Below are 16,980 nucleotides of genomic sequence, written 5' to 3'. Positions count from 1 at the left end.
AACTTCACTGTCACGCAATATTAAATTACCATTTCGATTAAAGAACTATTATTTTTGTACAAGTAATTCTGCGTCCAGCCTATATATACTATGTTACAAAATTTTAAATGAAAATAATACTTTGACCTCTCTGCACATATTTTATAATCCACTCTTTAATGATACAATAATATATATTAAAATTAGAAGTAAAAATATAAACTAAATATATTAAAATATTATTGATTTCAGTTGTTAGGTGAGTATTTTTTTTTTATCCAAATATCATCACCCTACAAGGATGAAAAATGAAGTTTTCAACTTTATTCGTAGATTTTCTTTTGAGTGGATTTGCATGGTAAGTAAATACATAATCATTATGTCGTTAATATATCGGTCATGTAAAAAATATAATATAGATATTTACCCTAATTGATTAACTTTTTTATTAATATTCATATATATTTCTTATGATAAGATAAATTATTAGAATAAAAATATTAATAATAAATAAATATATTCATTTTTATTCAATATTTTTTAATCTAATTAATTTTTTTTTCTTTTTTACTGTCTTCAATCCAAACAAATAAGTAGGTGAAGTTTTAGTACAGGGGAATCGTCCTCAAAGTGCAACATGTAAACCTCTGATCCTTTATCGGCAAAACTCAACACTATAAACGGACTTCTTTTTTTTTTTCGGAAGCTTATAATAGTCTCATTTGAGTTTTGTGATCTAAGCTGCATTTGACAAAAAGAAATTAAAAAAAATAAGAATATTTTATACTGTAAAATTTCACTTATTTTATGCATCTAAGATATGTCAAGTTATGTTTTTATCCAAAATGTTTACATAGTTTGTGTCTTTAAGTCACCTAAAAAATGTTCTCTACACTGTATTATATTAAATAAAAGAATTATGTCACTATTTAATAAGCATTAACTATAAAAACATACTTCATTTTCCTTTACCGTTAAAATTAAAGTTTTAAGCCTGCTATTTATTTTCCTTATAATTCAAGTAATTTAACTATTAAAATAGTATAAAAAACCCACAAGTACCTATTGTCGTCTGTGGGGATCGAACCTACGACCACGTGGTTAAAAGCCACATGCTCTACCTCTGAGCTAAGACGACTTCGTTTACTGTTAGCATTTTAAATAAATGAATTATATCATAAGTTTTGTATAAACCAATAAATATTCCCTCGTATGCAGCAAAATATATCCCAGAAAAAGAGTCGCCATCAGTAGTAAGTTGCAACTTTGAACTAAGAAAACAAACACAAAAACAAAAGAAACATCCTTCACTTCCTTCCTAAGCAGCACAGAACAAAGAGCAAATCTAAATTTTTCTCATCCATTTGCATAACAGAATAAGATTTTGGTAAAATCAAAAAGAGTATAGTCCACAAGATACATTACTTCCTAACTATCAAAGTCAATCTTCAATACAGCAATGACAAAATTTAAAAAAAAAAATCTTATTACCCAAAAGTAGTGATAGTAATCTGTGTTGGATTACAGAATTAATCCCTTCTCAATTCTTCCGGAAATACAATGCCTCTCAATTTATTTTATTTTTCAAATACAATCAGAACCATGAAATTCTTTCTGTGCTAGCCGTTTCTTCCAACTCCACACACATTCCTTGCCCTCCTTTATGATCTCTTCTCCTTAAGTTGATCGATTTTCAATTCGTTAAAATTCTTGTCAAAACTTTCTCACTTTATAGCAATGCTCATAAATTTAAGCTAATTAACGAAACGTAAATTGAACTATATAATCAAACATACAGAGACTTCACTACTAACTGAAAATTTTTCAGAAAACAAAAGGTAAAAGTGTGGCTTTTTACTTTCTTATTTATATAGGAAGGAGATAGCGGAATTCAGATTCATATGGCTGAATTTCCACCATCTTAGACATAGGATGTTTTGTTTCTCTTATGAGGCTCTCCATGGTGGCCCTCTTCAATGAAACTGAGCGTGGCAATTGGCTATAAATCCATTCTAACAGTGATTCCATTTCATCTGCAAAATCATGCATATGCCACTCCAAAAGCTTTGGCACAACTATCTTTCTCTTGTTTGTGATACCCACTGAAGCTTCCAAGTATTCCACTTTAGCCCTCCCCAATTGGTTCACAACTTCGTCTGATGTGTACACCCTTAACTGCAACAAACACCACATATGTAACATATCTTTATCAGACAAAAGTCTTTGTCAATGTGATTCAACAAAGGTTGTTAAATACACTTACTGCCGGTGAGGACCAGGTGCCTCGACAAAGACCAAAGGTGACATTGGGTTCTGGATATCCTAGACCATAAGCATGTCGTAATAGCACTTCCTTTTCGTCCACAGCACCCTTTTGTGAACTATATAGTTAGTTGGGTGTTAAAGAACATCTATACACGTCACATGCAACAATTTTACTCATCTAAAAGGAGTAAGAATAAAATAAGTAATCTTTGTCATTGATGAAAAAGAAATCAAATGTTCATCATCTGTTTTATGAGTACACGAAATATCAATGTTTGAGTTTCCAATCAGAGACCCAGATTACTTTTTTTATTCTCTATAGTAAGTTGTTCGTTTTGGAATAATCGGATTCCACATGCAAAGAGGGAAACACAGACAATGCATTTGCATGGTAGCTTTCTGCCTTAGAAAAGAAAATAAAGTAAAAAGAAGGCTAGTGCAGGCATTTGAGAAGTTATTGTTGCATAAAAAAAAATGTATTTGTATATATACCATACATGTTTTGATTCAGATGGGTGCCGAAGAATAAAGTGTTCGATAGCAAGAGCGTTCAGTACAATCCCGCCAACATTCATTGCAGCCTGTGTCAACACGTTGCTGCGTAGTTAAATTAACAAAGTCGCTAAGAGAAAATATCTGTTCATGCTTCATAACTCAGAAAATCAAAAACATTGTTCAGTTGTTAATGTAGACTTTTCACTGACATTGACATATATACCTTATTCATAAGAGACAACAGTTTCTCCTGAGTAGAAGGGAGGCCATGATCTAGAAATGCCTGTAATTAGACCGAAACACAAAGGTTCCTGAGATTTACCACGAAGAGATGTTTGATAAGATGATGTCAATGAAGACTTGATTGAAATGAAATGCCTTACAGTACATTCATTATGCAGGCATTGTAGATGTTGATCCAGAAGGCCAACTTCTGCTTGTAGGTCAAGAAACTTAAATCCACATCACATAGCTTATGCATCAACACCCTACAAAAGAGGACATAGATGATAAGAAGAAATGGGCAGAGAAGGTAGAATAACACTATAACATGTGGGCAATGTTTAAACACTTCAAAATCAACCTCAATTTCCTGAATGCTGGTAGGCATTGTGAAAAGCGGTCTATGTCCAATGAGCTCCTTGTGATCTGAATGAAGTCTTTGTAAGGTCCTACATCTCTTGCTGTGCAATCCAAATCTGATGTTATGCCATAAGGATCAAGACTTGAGACATTGCTATTTGAAGGTGCCTTGTTGTTTGATGAGGTCTTTGCTATCAAGCCAGTGGGCTTCATGCATGGAAGAGTGAGTCTAGGGACAGTTTCTGATTCTTCTCTGTCCAATGATGCTTTGTTTAATTCCAGAAAAATGCCTATGAGACACTTGAGCAGTTCCTCTGACATTTCATTTGGTTTTTCAATGGCATCTTCTATAAGGATAGGGTACTCTCTTGCTATCTTACCACTACTCCTTCTTGGCACTTCATATTCTGTCGACAAATATCCAAACCACAATGTGAAAATTGGCCCACAGAAAAATAAAAATAAAAAAAAAACAGCCAAATGCGTTCTTGTTTGTTTAAAAGACTTATACAATATAAGGATGTCTGAAAATAGGAATCAAAGAGCATTTTTATAGTCACTCATGAAAGCATCTTAGAGAGGCTCTTCTATTGTGTTATATGTTTACCTGTTGACCTTCTTGGTGTGGAAAATAAGCTGTGAAAATCCAACGCAGAACCTAGAGAGGCTCTTCTGTTGCTTATCTTTCTTTCTTTACTTATCACTTCATAATCGAGAGAACTTGACCTCTGCTCGGTTATCATTGAACCATACCTTGAAGATCCTCGGAACTGTTTATATAATTTAGGCTGTTGTCTCCTGTGCTGTATTTCCAAATCTATGTTCTGGTACCTGTCCTGGAACAATCTAAGTTTCAGTTCCTGAACTTTTCTTTCTAGCATGATGATCTCTTCCTCAACCCTTGCCAATTCTTGAAGAAGCTCCCGAATCTGCAATCACTTAAGCCAAAACAGTCCAATGTAATATACCATGTAAAAAAAGGAACATTAAATATATACCTTATGCTATTTGTCTATATATGTTATGTGTTTGTTTTTACTATACCTGAGGTGGAAACAATGGAGGAATGAGTGGAAGAGAAAAAACAGGTCCATGAAGAGCACAACGTAGGATCCTATTGAGTGCCTCTTCACACTTCAACTGTGCTTGCAATTGAACAACCTACGACAACATACGAAATAAAGGAAATCATACTCAGAAAACATTATTCAAACATATCCTGAGCTATGTACTCTCACTCACCTCTTTCTCAAGGCCATGTCTATTGTGAGGCTCTTGGCTTTTCTCCATGAGATAGTCTTCAAATTTCATAGCTTTATGTGAATCCGAAGGAGCTCTTTGACATTTAGGTAAAAAAGTATATATTTTTGGTGTGGGGAAGTTGGAAGCAGTGAAGAAGTTCATATATAAAGGGGAGCAAAGGTAGTGATGTATATTATTAATACAGAAACTGGTTGTTAGTGGGTGACATTAAAGAGTATAGTTAGCTACAAAATTAGAGGGGGTTGAACATGATACGATGATGAAGACCCTTAAATTAAAAGAGTGAAAAACAAACATCAAAAGTGGAAGTGGTAAATTTATAGTGAGAATGTGCGGTGGATTGGGACGGTGGAGAATGTGTCTTGGGTTTGAATGTTGGAACATTCATGATCATCTCATGAATGTTGGAACTGGAATTTTCATTACTGAAGGTGTGAATATGGTGGTGGTGGTGACGTGAAGTCCATGAATGAAGTGGTTGTACCGTGAAGCACATAAACGAATCAACAACAAGCTTTTACAATACAACAAAAAAATTGGTAAAAAGAATCAAAATTTCAACTTAAAACGCCGTCTGTGGGGATCGAACCCACGACCACGTGGTTAAAAGCCACGCGCTCTACCACTGAGCTAAGACGGCTACTTGTTATTAATAATGATTTGATAAATTAAATATTTAAATAGGATTTATATGACTTGTATTTAAACTAGCTAATACTGAGATCTGGAATAATGAAAACCATTTAATTAACATAAATTAGAGGAATAGTACAAACTGATTTGATAGAACAACAATTTATTAAATGTATCTTGCTAAAAGAATTAAAAAATGAAATATAATGTGCAATGGAAAATAAATGATTGAATCTATTACACAGTGCAACTACAATCCAAAACATCTACTTAGATTTTTTACATCCTATATCCTTGGTAATCTGTGGTAGATAGTGGTCACGTTCTGCATAATGGTCTGCCACCTGCATGAGTTTCAACAAAGATCAAAACCAACCAGTTAGAAAACATAAGTTTTGATAGGTTTTTCGAATAGAAGATTAGACGTAACAAAGATGAGATTTGATAGAGTTAATACTACTTTTAACCTAAAATCTTAAAATAGGTTTATAAAGTCTTAAACTTTCTGGTTTGTAATAAATGTGAAACAAAGGATCAATTGAAAACTATTTATACTCAAACACCTTAACATTTAAATAAGTATTTGTGGATTATAACATGTTACTGTATATGAATAACATGAAGGTAAATTTTGTTTACATAGTTGTAAAAATGTTACAGTGGTAACATACATTTACACTTGAGAAAAATGTGAAAAATACCTGTAGGGTGAAAGTAACACCAACATCAATTTCACCACAGTAAGATTTGTTTGCACGAACCACTCTATATTTGAGAGTCTGTAGTTTAGCTTCTCTATCGTCCACTCCTTGAGCCAATAAATCTCCTACATGGATTCTACATGATAAAACAAATTTGTCTTAAAAGTGAGCCTAAGTTACAATTATATATAAAAACTTGTATTAAGAAAATAATGAATTATATATAATGACGTCTTACATGGATTCTCCAACAAAGTCATCTGTGTATAAGTCTTGGTCCATAATTTTGAAGATGATCTTGTGTTGATGATTTGATAAAGGGTATTCTACTTTGAACATGAATTTCTCATTCCATACTGGATTTTTGCCCTGACCTGCATGCACAACACACCATTAAAGGTTAAAACCATAAGCCTCACAGAACTGTAATCACATTTCTTATCATTATGAATTAGTTATGCAAAAGAAAACAATTTAACTAAATCATTCATAATCGAAAGGTCTCTGTATTTAAGTAATGATTTCACCAGAAATATCTTATGCACTGTTTGAAAGGTATCTATCTGTATTAAAATATAACAAAAGCAGGGAAAAAGAAGGTAGATTGTCTTAAGGGAGATTAAAAATATTGACGTGGTTACAGCAGAACATACCAATGGCAACACTGCTCCTTTGTTCTTGGTCTTTGTATTGTATCAGAACATAGGGGTCCATTTCACCTATCAACAAAAGTAAATGAGTAAACAGTACAACAGAAAACCTTGTTAAAACTATTTTATAAGCTACTGATTTAAACATGTAATACAAACTTTTTATCCATTCATTTGAGTTTTAAAGAAAAGAAAAAGAGTTTTACAACAAAAATATAAAGCAAAGTGAGTTGTTAGATACCTATGATATCAGAGTTGTGCAGACCCTTTGCTTTGACAAGATGCACCTGCATGAAACCAATTGCCATGTTATCTGAGTCTCTGAAGATTCTGATTCTAATTCAGCAAACTTTTGGAAGGTGCTTTGATCAGAAGTATCTGTTTCGGCTTATGAGTAGGGTTAAAGTTGGGAGAAGTGGAAAGCCTGTGTAGATGTTTATATTGGGTCCTTAGCATGAGCATTTGATAGGACCAAGACTTACACGTTCTACAAAATCAACGTATGAATAAGACCACGCTGCACCTCAACTTGGTCTTCCCCCTTCTAAAACCTAAGTCAAATAATTGTTAAATTAACACTAGTGTATAAACAAGTAGCTAAAAATTGAATGATATTTGTTTACGTATATAACTGTGTAGGGCCAAGAGACACACTATTTTGCTGTCGAGATACCTGCAAAAGACGCTCTCACGCCACTTTGTATGATGATAGTGATAATATTCAATAGAAAGTGAATACTCAAAATTAGTTCAACCCTTACCTTTGCGACTTAGCCTTCTATTTATAAGTTATTTCCTGGATCCTAAATTGGTATAGGTCCAATAAAACAACTTACATCTAAATTCGATTTGTTACTCATAAACAATCTCCGCAATCAGTTATCAATATCTTTAATGAATATCTTTAATGAATATCTTTAATCATTCTGTTATTAACTTATTAATATGTTTATTTGTCCAAATCATTGGTCCAATAACAATATCTTGAACGTGGATCCAATTATGATCCAATATTAATAACTTAAGCAATTATCCAACATTTAATCTGCTTGATTGTTGACCAAATAATAGATAAACGGTTACAAATGTTAATTGTTTGCTCTATCTATATACCATACAATATTCAACTTAAAATCATTTTCAATTAATTAGACCTCGTTGATATTAGTTTTTCCTTACATGACTTAGTCTTCTTATAGTTAAAAGGATATAAATTTGTTATTGATATTTTTAGATATGATTATGTTATAATAAGATATGGTTACTAGTTTTTGTTTTAGTCTCTGTAATGTTAATTAACATTTTCTTAAAATTAATTAATAATTTTCGCAACTCTATTAAATTTGTTTATTTCTTTTTACTTAACATGATATTAACCTTTTCTTGTTTTTTATTTTTTATTTTTTATTTTTTTACCAGTACTAATAATAATATTTTTATAAAAAAAATATCACCTTAAATAGAAATAAAAAATTTAATTAATATATAAATATTTATAAATTTATTATTTTAAGATTTTATTGGTGTTAGAAGATGATATTAAAAACCTGTCATATAAATTGATTCATGATTTGTTGGTATAATTATTTTTTGTGTATTTCTGGAGTGTAGATTTTATATTACCCCTTATGTGCATTCAGTAAAAAATTTTATAATATATTTTTAAATATCAAAATTTGTATAGTTTTAACTATATATATAATATAAACAACTCAGTCAATAATCTAAATTCGTATTCCAAAAACACAAAACCAAATATAATATATTAATAATATTACTGTATTTTTGAATATGATAGTTTAGCTCATATTATTTTATTAAAATTGACTAATTATGTAGTGGAAACAACTTTAGATAATACAAAATTCAGTCTTTCCTGCCGTGACAATTGAGGCTGAAGAACTTCTAGTCTACACGTCTATCCAAAAATAGTTTTGTAATTGTGTCATATCATAATAATATTATTATCTTTTAATACTCTGTAAAGAAAATTATTCTCTTAATATTCGGAAGATATGATTTTATCCAAATATTGAAAGGATATGGTTGTGTTCCAGAAATGATATCATTAGCTATATTTTAGGCTTAAATGTGTTATTAACAAAATCTTGTAAATGAATTGATAGTGTGCATTACTTTATCAAATTGTCTGCTACGTCTTCTTAACAAATATCCCACTGAAACCAAGTAGTTAAATTTTACTATAAAAAAAATCATGAATAAAATCAATAAAAAATGAAGTGGTAATTTTTTAAGAGAGAGGAAAGGCTGCTACGTATTTTCTTGCGTAGAAGAAAATGAGTTCCTTTTTTGTTGGATTTATTATTCAACGGTCAAATGTATAATGTCCATTCTGACTCAGTTTGGTTGAATTGTCTTCAAAACGCATAACATTGCTTTGAGCTTAAATAGTATGAAAACAATTAATTGTGTTGGAAACTATTGGTTGGAATCATGCTCGATAAGGTCTGAAAATTCAACTCTTTTTTTTCTTTTCAAACTCAGTCTGCAAATGCAATCTCTGTAGAGGTTTTGAACAAAAAGGTACAGTGGAACGTAGATTTCCAAAACTTTTAGTCACATTCTTCAATGATTCTAGAAGTAACTTATATAACTAAAAGTACTATGAGTTTATAGAATGTGGTAAGTGTTACCTTACCAGTTTAAATTTTACGTACGTCAATTTAATGTACAAGTTCTTTTCTAGAATGAACACAGATGAATTCCACTTCTCAAAGAATGTTGTAGGTGTAACATGTTCAAGTCCTTTTCTTTAATTCTTTTTTAAGAAAAAAAGCTTCATGCCGGTAAGTATTTTAAAAAACCTCATTTTGGTAACTAGATTGTAACAGTAATGATGGCTAGTGATTGTTTCAAATGAATTCTGTAAGCTCCATGACCATCTCATCCACAATTAAATATTTTTTTATTATATATATTAAAACCCATAAACTTCAATTTAAACTTTCATGACTTAAATTTTTCTTATTTTTCAACATTCACTTTTCTTATATTGTTATCTTATGTCAAGTTTTCAAAAAGGAAAATAATATGTTTTATGGTTTACTTTATCTTTGTCTATGTATGTTTGTTCTATCGTGAAGATGATAAACTTGAGATAGTAATAATTATAAGGAAAATCAGAACTCTTCTTTTATTGATTATTTTTGTTTTAAGCTCAATATTCTTCTATTGTGAAATTGGTATCTGGAATTTTTTTTTATTTTATAGTTAAGTTTTATATATATATATATATATATATATATATATATATATATATATATAAAAGTTTAAGTTGAAATTGATATATGATTATAATTTTGGTGTGTTTCTAACAATCTCGTTTAAGCAAGCAAATTTTTGCTTAAACGAGAATACCACGCAACTTAATTCAATTTCTGTCAAATTTTCACTTAAGTAAGAATACTACTACAACTTAACCCAATTTTTTCAAATTCTCTCTCAAGCAAGTAAATTCTCACTCAAACAAGACAATTATTGTCCAAGAACCAATATTCTCACTCAAGCAAGACAATTCTTGTCCAAGAACCAATATTCTCACTCACACTATTTTCAGTCCTGAGTTATATCACGAAAAGTAGGATTCTCATTTCGTTAACTGTCGGATCGAGCAAAACTTTTGACAATTGGTCTTATACACATGATTCTTTATTTTGATCATTTAGATATTTGATTGAAAGTTTGTACTGAGAGCAGTTTTTCACCTAAGAATTCCTTGGTGTAGGTTACTAATAACTTTGACCTTTGTTGCTTGTTTGGTACATAACATTTTTCATGGTAACACAATAAAGTTGATTCTTTTTGAATTCCATTCTAGAGTCAATTATCTTTATTTCAATGTAAGAATATAATTTTTGGAGTTTTATGGTGAAAGAAATATTCTTTTATCTTTTTGATGTAATTAATAGAAAACAAATGAGGTATGATAAATGTTTCTATTGAATTAAATGATATGTGGTTAGTTTGGATGTAGCTCAAGTATATTATATCGATTGTTGAATTGATGAATGTGTAAAATATGATCTTAAGTTTTTTATGTAGCTCTAAACTTTGAAATTGTATTTTCTTAAGGAAAAAACTACTGTATGTAGAATCATAGTGTGATGTATGAATGATAATATAGGTGTGTTTGAGATTATCTTGATTGGTGAGTCGAGGAAGGTTCATGTTTAGAGGGTTGGTAATAACCACTCTTAATGGGATTTGAATTCACCTTACTATTTAATGTGGATCGGGTGCGATCCATATATATTTTGGTTAAACTTCTAGGTGCAAAAGTAATTTCAATGTGGATCAGGTGCGGTCCATATATATTTTGGTTATGTCTTTTGGGTGTAGAAGTAATTGTGATTGGATGCAATCTATATATATTTTGGTTATGAATTATAGGTTCATAAGAAATTTATAAATGGTAGGTTAACGATCTCTTGTTACTAGTTTATACATCATTTTTCTGAAGGTTATGTCTATGATTAATTGGGATATGAATGAGTTTGTGTCTATGATTAATTGATATATGAATGAGCTTGTGCCTATGGTTGTGTCTATGATTAATTGGGATATGAATGAGTTTGTGTCTATGATTATTTGGAATATGAATGAGTTTGTGTTTTGATTGTGTCTATGATTATTTGATATATGAATGAGTTTGTATCTAAGATTGTGTCTATGATTAATTGGGATATGAATGAGTTTGTGTCTATGATTATTTGATATATGAATGAGTTTGTATCTAAGATTGTGTCTATGATTAATTGGGATATGAATGAGTTTGTGTCTATGATTATTTGGAATATGAATGAGTTTGTGTTTTGATTGTGTCTATGATTATTTGATATATGAATGAGTTTGTATCTAAGATTGTGTCTATGATTAATTGGGATATGAATGAGTTTGTGTTAATGATTGTGTCTATAATTATTTGGAATATGAATGAGTTTGTGTTTACAATTATGTCTATGATTATTTGAGATATGAATAAGTTTGTATCTAAGATTGTGTCTATAATTATTTAGGATATGAATGAAATTATGAGAAATCTTGAAGTTTAAATGTTTGATTGTATGAATTGTGAAAGTCATGTAACTATGTTCTGAATTTCTAGATAACTAATTGAATTTGTTATTAAGTTTATACTTTGTGTAATATAATGGCCAGTTATGACATTTATTTTATGATCTTATGAAGAAGTAGTATAATTGTGAATATGTTTTTGTTAGCTCAGTCTTGCATATTGTGGATGTGATTTTTACCTGCCATGATCGTATATGTATCAATATATATACGGGAGCAGATGTTGTTATAGATGTTGATATGGATGCACGAAAGTGAGAAGTTTTAGGTTTGTTTAGGAAAAAAGATTTTTCTTTTACATGTATTTGAATCTAATTGAAATAAAACCATATGAGGAAGTCATATATACTTTGATTTAAAATTTTAGATAATTTTCTTATTTTTGAATTGTTTAAAATAAATAAAAGTTGTAGTTTCGATTACAAATTGAGAATTATGATATGAGATAGTGACACTAATACAAACTAATTTGTTAGTAACTTTTTAATACATTTATTTTTCTTGTATACATGCTAAAAGAATTAAACAATGAAATAATATTGATAAGGTGAGTTACTAATTTATTTTAGATTTAGATTATAGAAAAAGAAAAAATGTTATTATTTATTTTTGGGTTACTAGTTCATTATATAATTTACAGGGACACAGAAAGTTGATAAATATTTTTAAGGAGGATTCATCAAAGAAAAATAACATCAATGGAACATGAGTTCAATCTAGTTTGACTAGTGGTCATTGGAGATGGAGATGGAGAGGTGGATGAAGGTGTGAGAGAGTGAAGCCACCACCGATAAAGATTGACTGATAAAGATTGACTAATCGATGTTAGGTCGAATAGGGGTCCACACTATATAGTTATAATTGTTTAGATATGATTTGGCTATCAACTAACATTATTTGAAATTATTACATATGTCATGTTTTCATTAGATTTAGGTGGAAGAACACAAAAACTCCTAGTAGTACCCATTGCTAATAATAAGTTTAACCACATTTCTTTTGAAAAAAATTTCTTAGAACACCGAAAAATTAGACAAGTGTTTTTTTTATAAATAAGTTGAATTAAACATGTACTTGTTAAGAAATGTACTTTACATTTAACTCAACTTCAATATATATTCTAAATTGGTCTTATCTAGCCGACACGTAACTTTCAACTGTATAATAAAGATATCAATGTTACTCTCATAGCTTGTGCTTTCAAATGCTTCTCCTCCATCAAACCAATTGTCGTCATGTTGTCTTTATCCTTGGAGAGTGAAGATTTCAGAAGTATTTGTTTTAGGTTTATGAATATAAAAGTTGGAAAGATTGGTCATTTTGTGGTTTTTTATCCCTAGCATGGCTGCATGAGCAGTTATTAGAGCAGGACTTGACAAGTTGGCATTGTACAAAATCAAAGAACGAATATTCACCAAAAGGTAAAATCAAAGTATGAATAAGACCACATGCGGTCATCCCATATTTCCAAAACTTAAGTAAATAATTAATGTCACTTGGCATTAAAGACTAAAAATGTAGAGTTGGTCTTTGTTTTGTCTTATGGAAGCTTCTTGTTGGTGACAGAAACGTGTGTAACAAGTAGGTTTCAAGACAAATAGGTTTTTAGAAAATAGTGGACTTGACTAAGATACCTCATGGTCTTGTAATAGGTTTCAATTACTCTCAAATGTCACACAAATGTTTTTTAAATTTTTTATTGACAATAAATAAATAAATATTAGTAAAAGCATTTATAGTGCTTTAACCCTTTTTAAAAAAACACCCTACACCATTTGCATCAGAAATGGTATCTTTAAACACACCTAAACAACGGGCTAAAACACAAAACAACCCAACAAGTAACACTCATTAACTTTAAAGCAAAGAAAAACAGGCTAATAAATTTATTAATACTAGTAATATGCAGCACACACACATGAACAACACCAGAGTTGATATAATAAAACAATGTCAGAGCAATGATATAATAGCATAGATTTTTTTTTACAAAATTTTGATATAATACGTGTGTTATTTTTTTTATTGAGTTTAGAGTATATTATCACGATAATAATGAACATGACAAAATGTTGTCAAAAAATATGCTTCTAATTTTTAAAACTCCTTAACTTGAGACCAAAACTAAATAATCATTATTATTATTATTAAATTTTCATTATTATTAGTGTTATATTTTTATTTACTCTAATATACAACAACTTCGGTTGTTGTGAAATCAAAAATTGAAAAATATGGAATAAATTAACTTTTTGTCTCTATATTTAAAACCGATCCAATTCAAAGTGTATTAGGTGTATTCAAGATTTTTTAATAATAAGTCACATTGTGATTATCCAGAATTTTATATCAGCTTAAGATTAGTTATTTGAAAGTTGTATCACCAAGGTATGTGTAGGATAATTTGAATTTACATTTTGAATTGTGTTGTGAGTTGAATGTTAAACGCTGAATGTGATGTGCGATTAGTATGGGTATTTTATAATATATTTTAATATTACTTTAAAATGTTGTAAAGTTAAATTATAATATATAAAACTAAATTACAAGCTGATTTTGTAGGTTGAGTTGAATCAAGTTTAAAAACTTATTTTTTAATATGGTATCAGAGTCAGAGCCTATCATACACTTTTGAATTACATTTTAAAAATTATTGATTAGATCATGTATCCCTCAAAATTTATTCTAACAATGCATATTTAAAACTAGATGAACAATCGTAGTTAGTTTATTAACAAACGTGCTGCTTGGTTTACTTTGGCAAATAAGTACTCCGTTTAAACTATAATCCTTTTAAAATATAAATTAATTGATATTCTCAGTATTCAAGGACATGGAAGAAAATATAACGAATAATAACGGCAAAGAAAAGTGACATGTCTCAAGACTAGCCAAATACGAAAAAGGATTCAAATATTATATGCTTTGATTTAATTAATATATATACTATAATTTAAGGGGGATTTTTTTAAGTAAAAGATGACTTTTGTTTATATTTTATTATCTCTGTATCTTAAAGAATATATGATTTTGTAACGAAAATACTTATAAATAAAAAAAGCAAAACCAAGGCTTGATTGGATTTTTTTTTTCTTAAAGCACTTTTAGTTTTGAGTCAAACTTTTATCCTTTCCCATTTTTTTTTTCTTAGGTATAGAATTCCAAACTCTTGACCAAAACATTTAATAAGTAGTATATTGATGTTAATAACTATATCTTGTAGTAAAAAGTAGAGTACCTCCATTAAAGGAAAAAAAAATTTTGATAATTTTTTTACAACAGCAGGTAGTTTATGATTGGTTCGTTTCAAATATATGAATTAATAAAATAGTGACACATAATCTATTGTCAAAAAATTGTTAAAAAAAGTTGTTAACATAATATAGTCTTTACATAAAATAGGTTAACAAATGATGAATTATCTTGTAACAAAAGAGTGATTTGAGCATTGGAATTTCGGATAATGACAATGATAAGAATAAACATGGAACAATAAGAATTAAATTAAGTTGATAATACACTTATTTGTTAATTAATGCGTCTTGCTAGAAAGAATTAAAAAATGAAATAACATGGAATTGAAAATGTTAGATACACGATTACTTCCAATTTATATATGCTAAGCTAAATAGTTATCACTTTCTTTCCATCCTCCTATCTGTTCTTCAGCAAATTTGTCTTCCACCTACACGAATGCACGAACCAAACATAAATTTAATTAATCAATGGGTGGATTATAATTTATAACTAAGTAGATAATGAAATTTATTAAGAATACCTTGGGAGTAAAAGTAACACCAACATCAATTTCTCCACAATAAGACTTGTCTGCACGAACCACTCTATACTTTAGAGTTTGTAGCTTAGCTCCTCCATTCTCTACTCCTTGGGCCAATAAATCCCCCACATGGATTCTACATATACAAAACATCAAATTAACTCTCTTTTTAAATCATCAACGTAACTTAGACAAAAAGTTACACTTAGTTAAGATTATAAACATGAAATTTATAATGCAGAGTCACATTGAAGTCTTACATGGCTTCTCCAACAAAGTCGTCTTTAAATAAATCTTTGTCCATAATTTTGAAGATGACCTTGTGTTGATCGTTTGATCCAGGATACTCTACTTTGAAGATAAACCGTTCATTCCATACCGGATTCTTTCCCTGCCCTGCATAAAACACCATTCAAAACTATGTTCAACAAAAACTTAAAATCCATAAATTTGGGTACATAAGGTCTAAATGAAAACGAAGTTTAAATACTTATTTATAATGGTTGAAAATCTCGTATAGATTAAAGATAAAATTAATTTAAAGTATAAAAGTATATACAAATTTCAACTTATAGGTTTTTTGGAGTTTAATTATGTTAAAGTTTACTTTTTAATATAATATCAGAATCAATAATTACTCTCTATCCTAATACGTAAAAGGAGTGTATTTAAAGTTTGACATTAAATAAAAATAAAATTAATTTAAAATATATATTTGGTAAACTTCACTTTACAAAAATAATTTTAGGAGATTGAATTACACTTTAAATCTATTACTTAACCGTCCTTAAATTCATATATATATATATATATATATCTAAGTTTCTTGTAAATGGAAGAAAAAGATATAAAGAATTGAATATGTACAGAAACGTACCATAAGCGACTTTACTTCTTTTCTCTTGGCCTTTGTATTGTATCAGAGCATAGGGATCCATTTTACCTATGAGCAAAATAAAACAATAAACAACCCATTTGAGCATATTACAAATACCATCTTTCATTCAGCTTTATCATGTATATAATCGTTTACTTATAAAACTCTTTAAAAAACTGAAAAATGCACACACTTCAGTTTTTAAACCAAGAGAAGAGGAAAATTCAGAAAAACATTGTGGTTTCTGAAAACAAAACAAGGCAAAGGCAATGCAGTAGTTAATAATAATACCAAAGATATCGGTGTTACGTAGGCCTTTTGCTTTCACAAGTTGCACCTCGATGAAACCGATTGCCATGTCTGTGTTCCTGAAGAATGAAGATTCTGATTCACCAAATTCTTACAATAGACGTGCTTGATCTGTTTTAGGTTTATGAGCGTTGAAGTTGGAAAAAATGGTAGCCTTGTGTTTGCTTATATAGGGTTCTAAGTGTGACTATGCATTTAATGGGATGACCAAGACTTTGGCATTGTACAAAAAATCAAAGTATGAACAGAATAAGACCGTACGCGCATGCACCTCAAGCTTGGTCTGGTCTCCCAATTTCCAAAAACCTACGCAAATAATTTAATGTCATTTGACCTTAGTAAATTGTTGAAAAG

At 29.7% G+C, this 16,980-nt stretch overlaps 3 protein-coding genes and 2 non-coding genes across 6 annotated transcripts; all 5 read right to left on the bottom strand.

The window, feature by feature from the left end:
- Positions 1-1,045: 1,045 nt before the first annotated feature.
- Positions 1,046-1,117, bottom strand: TRNAK-UUU (transfer RNA lysine (anticodon UUU)). The gene has a single exon. It is a non-coding gene; the product is annotated as a tRNA-Lys (tRNA).
- A 277-nt stretch (positions 1,118-1,394) lies between these two features.
- On the bottom strand, positions 1,395-4,898 carry LOC124829496 (ternary complex factor MIP1 leucine-zipper protein (Protein of unknown function, DUF547)). 2 transcript variants are annotated; one of them, XM_047303021.2, is made up of 9 exons: positions 4,564-4,895; positions 4,366-4,482; positions 3,929-4,250; positions 3,323-3,728; positions 3,128-3,227; positions 2,963-3,022; positions 2,742-2,825; positions 2,243-2,350; positions 1,395-2,154 (listed from the first exon to the last, which is right to left on the bottom strand). In XM_047303021.2, the coding sequence occupies exons 1-9, from the start codon at positions 4,723-4,725 to the stop codon at positions 1,846-1,848; spliced, it is 1,668 nt and encodes a 555-aa protein (XP_047158977.2). In that variant the 5' UTR covers positions 4,726-4,895; the 3' UTR covers positions 1,395-1,845. The 2 variants fall into 2 exon arrangements, with proteins under 2 accessions (XP_047158977.2, XP_087949233.1); XM_088093107.1 differs by having other exon boundaries at positions 1,962-2,154; positions 2,243-2,360; positions 4,564-4,898.
- Positions 4,899-5,152: 254 nt separating this feature from the next.
- Positions 5,153-5,224, bottom strand: TRNAK-UUU (transfer RNA lysine (anticodon UUU)). The gene has a single exon. It is a non-coding gene; the product is annotated as a tRNA-Lys (tRNA).
- Positions 5,225-5,406: 182 nt separating this feature from the next.
- On the bottom strand, positions 5,407-7,030 carry LOC124829486 (16 kDa phloem protein 1-like). The gene is made up of 5 exons (XM_047303008.2): positions 6,810-7,030; positions 6,572-6,637; positions 6,157-6,292; positions 5,919-6,054; positions 5,407-5,561 (listed from the first exon to the last, which is right to left on the bottom strand). The coding sequence occupies exons 1-5, from the start codon at positions 6,874-6,876 to the stop codon at positions 5,484-5,486; spliced, it is 483 nt and encodes a 160-aa protein (XP_047158964.2). The 5' UTR covers positions 6,877-7,030; the 3' UTR covers positions 5,407-5,483.
- Positions 7,031-15,155: 8,125 nt separating this feature from the next.
- Positions 15,156-16,748, bottom strand: LOC124829502 (16 kDa phloem protein 1-like). Its single transcript, XM_047303027.2, has 5 exons — positions 16,609-16,748; positions 16,318-16,383; positions 15,701-15,836; positions 15,441-15,576; positions 15,156-15,347 (listed from the first exon to the last, which is right to left on the bottom strand). The coding sequence occupies exons 1-5, from the start codon at positions 16,673-16,675 to the stop codon at positions 15,282-15,284; spliced, it is 471 nt and encodes a 156-aa protein (XP_047158983.1). The 5' UTR covers positions 16,676-16,748; the 3' UTR covers positions 15,156-15,281.
- Between the last annotated feature and the right edge of the window lie 232 nt (positions 16,749-16,980).

The sequence above is a fragment of the Vigna umbellata genome, chromosome 1 (assembly GCF_029865625.1).
Source record: "Vigna umbellata cultivar VRB3 chromosome 1, Vumbellata_1.0, whole genome shotgun sequence".
Classification (NCBI taxonomy): Eukaryota; Viridiplantae; Streptophyta; class Magnoliopsida; order Fabales; family Fabaceae; genus Vigna; species Vigna umbellata.
The sequence above is the reverse complement of the archived record's forward strand: the minus strand, read 5'-3'. Positions and strand labels throughout refer to the sequence as shown.

Bases quoted from the DNA above. Each gene is read 5' to 3' on its own strand.
- LOC124829502 (XM_047303027.2), bottom strand. From the start codon at position 16,675: ATGGCAATCGGTTTCATCGAGGTGCAACTTGTGAAAGCAAAAGGCCTA. The intron at 15,837-16,317 runs GTACGTTTCTGT...TGTTTTATGCAG, and splicing joins AAGAAGTAAAGTCGCTTATG to GGCAGGGAAAGAATCCGGTA. The intron at 15,577-15,700 runs GTAAGACTTCAA...TTGTATATGTAG, and splicing joins GACTTTGTTGGAGAAGCCAT to AATCCATGTGGGGGATTTAT.
- LOC124829486 (XM_047303008.2), bottom strand. From the start codon at position 6,876: ATGGCAATTGGTTTCATGCAGGTGCATCTTGTCAAAGCAAAGGGTCTG. The intron at 6,055-6,156 runs GTAAGACGTCAT...TTTATCATGTAG, and splicing joins GACTTTGTTGGAGAATCCAT to AATCCATGTAGGAGATTTAT. The intron at 5,562-5,918 runs GTATTTTTCACA...AAACTCATGCAG, and splicing joins GTGTTACTTTCACCCTACAG to GTGGCAGACCATTATGCAGA.
- LOC124829496 (XM_047303021.2), bottom strand. From the start codon at position 4,725: ATGAACTTCTTCACTGCTTCCAACTTCCCCACACCAAAAATATATACT. The intron at 3,228-3,322 runs GTTGATTTTGAA...CCTCTTTTGTAG, and splicing joins CCAGCATTCAGGAAATTGAG to GGTGTTGATGCATAAGCTAT. The intron at 3,023-3,127 runs GTACTGTAAGGC...GTCTAATTACAG, and splicing joins ACAATGCCTGCATAATGAAT to GCATTTCTAGATCATGGCCT.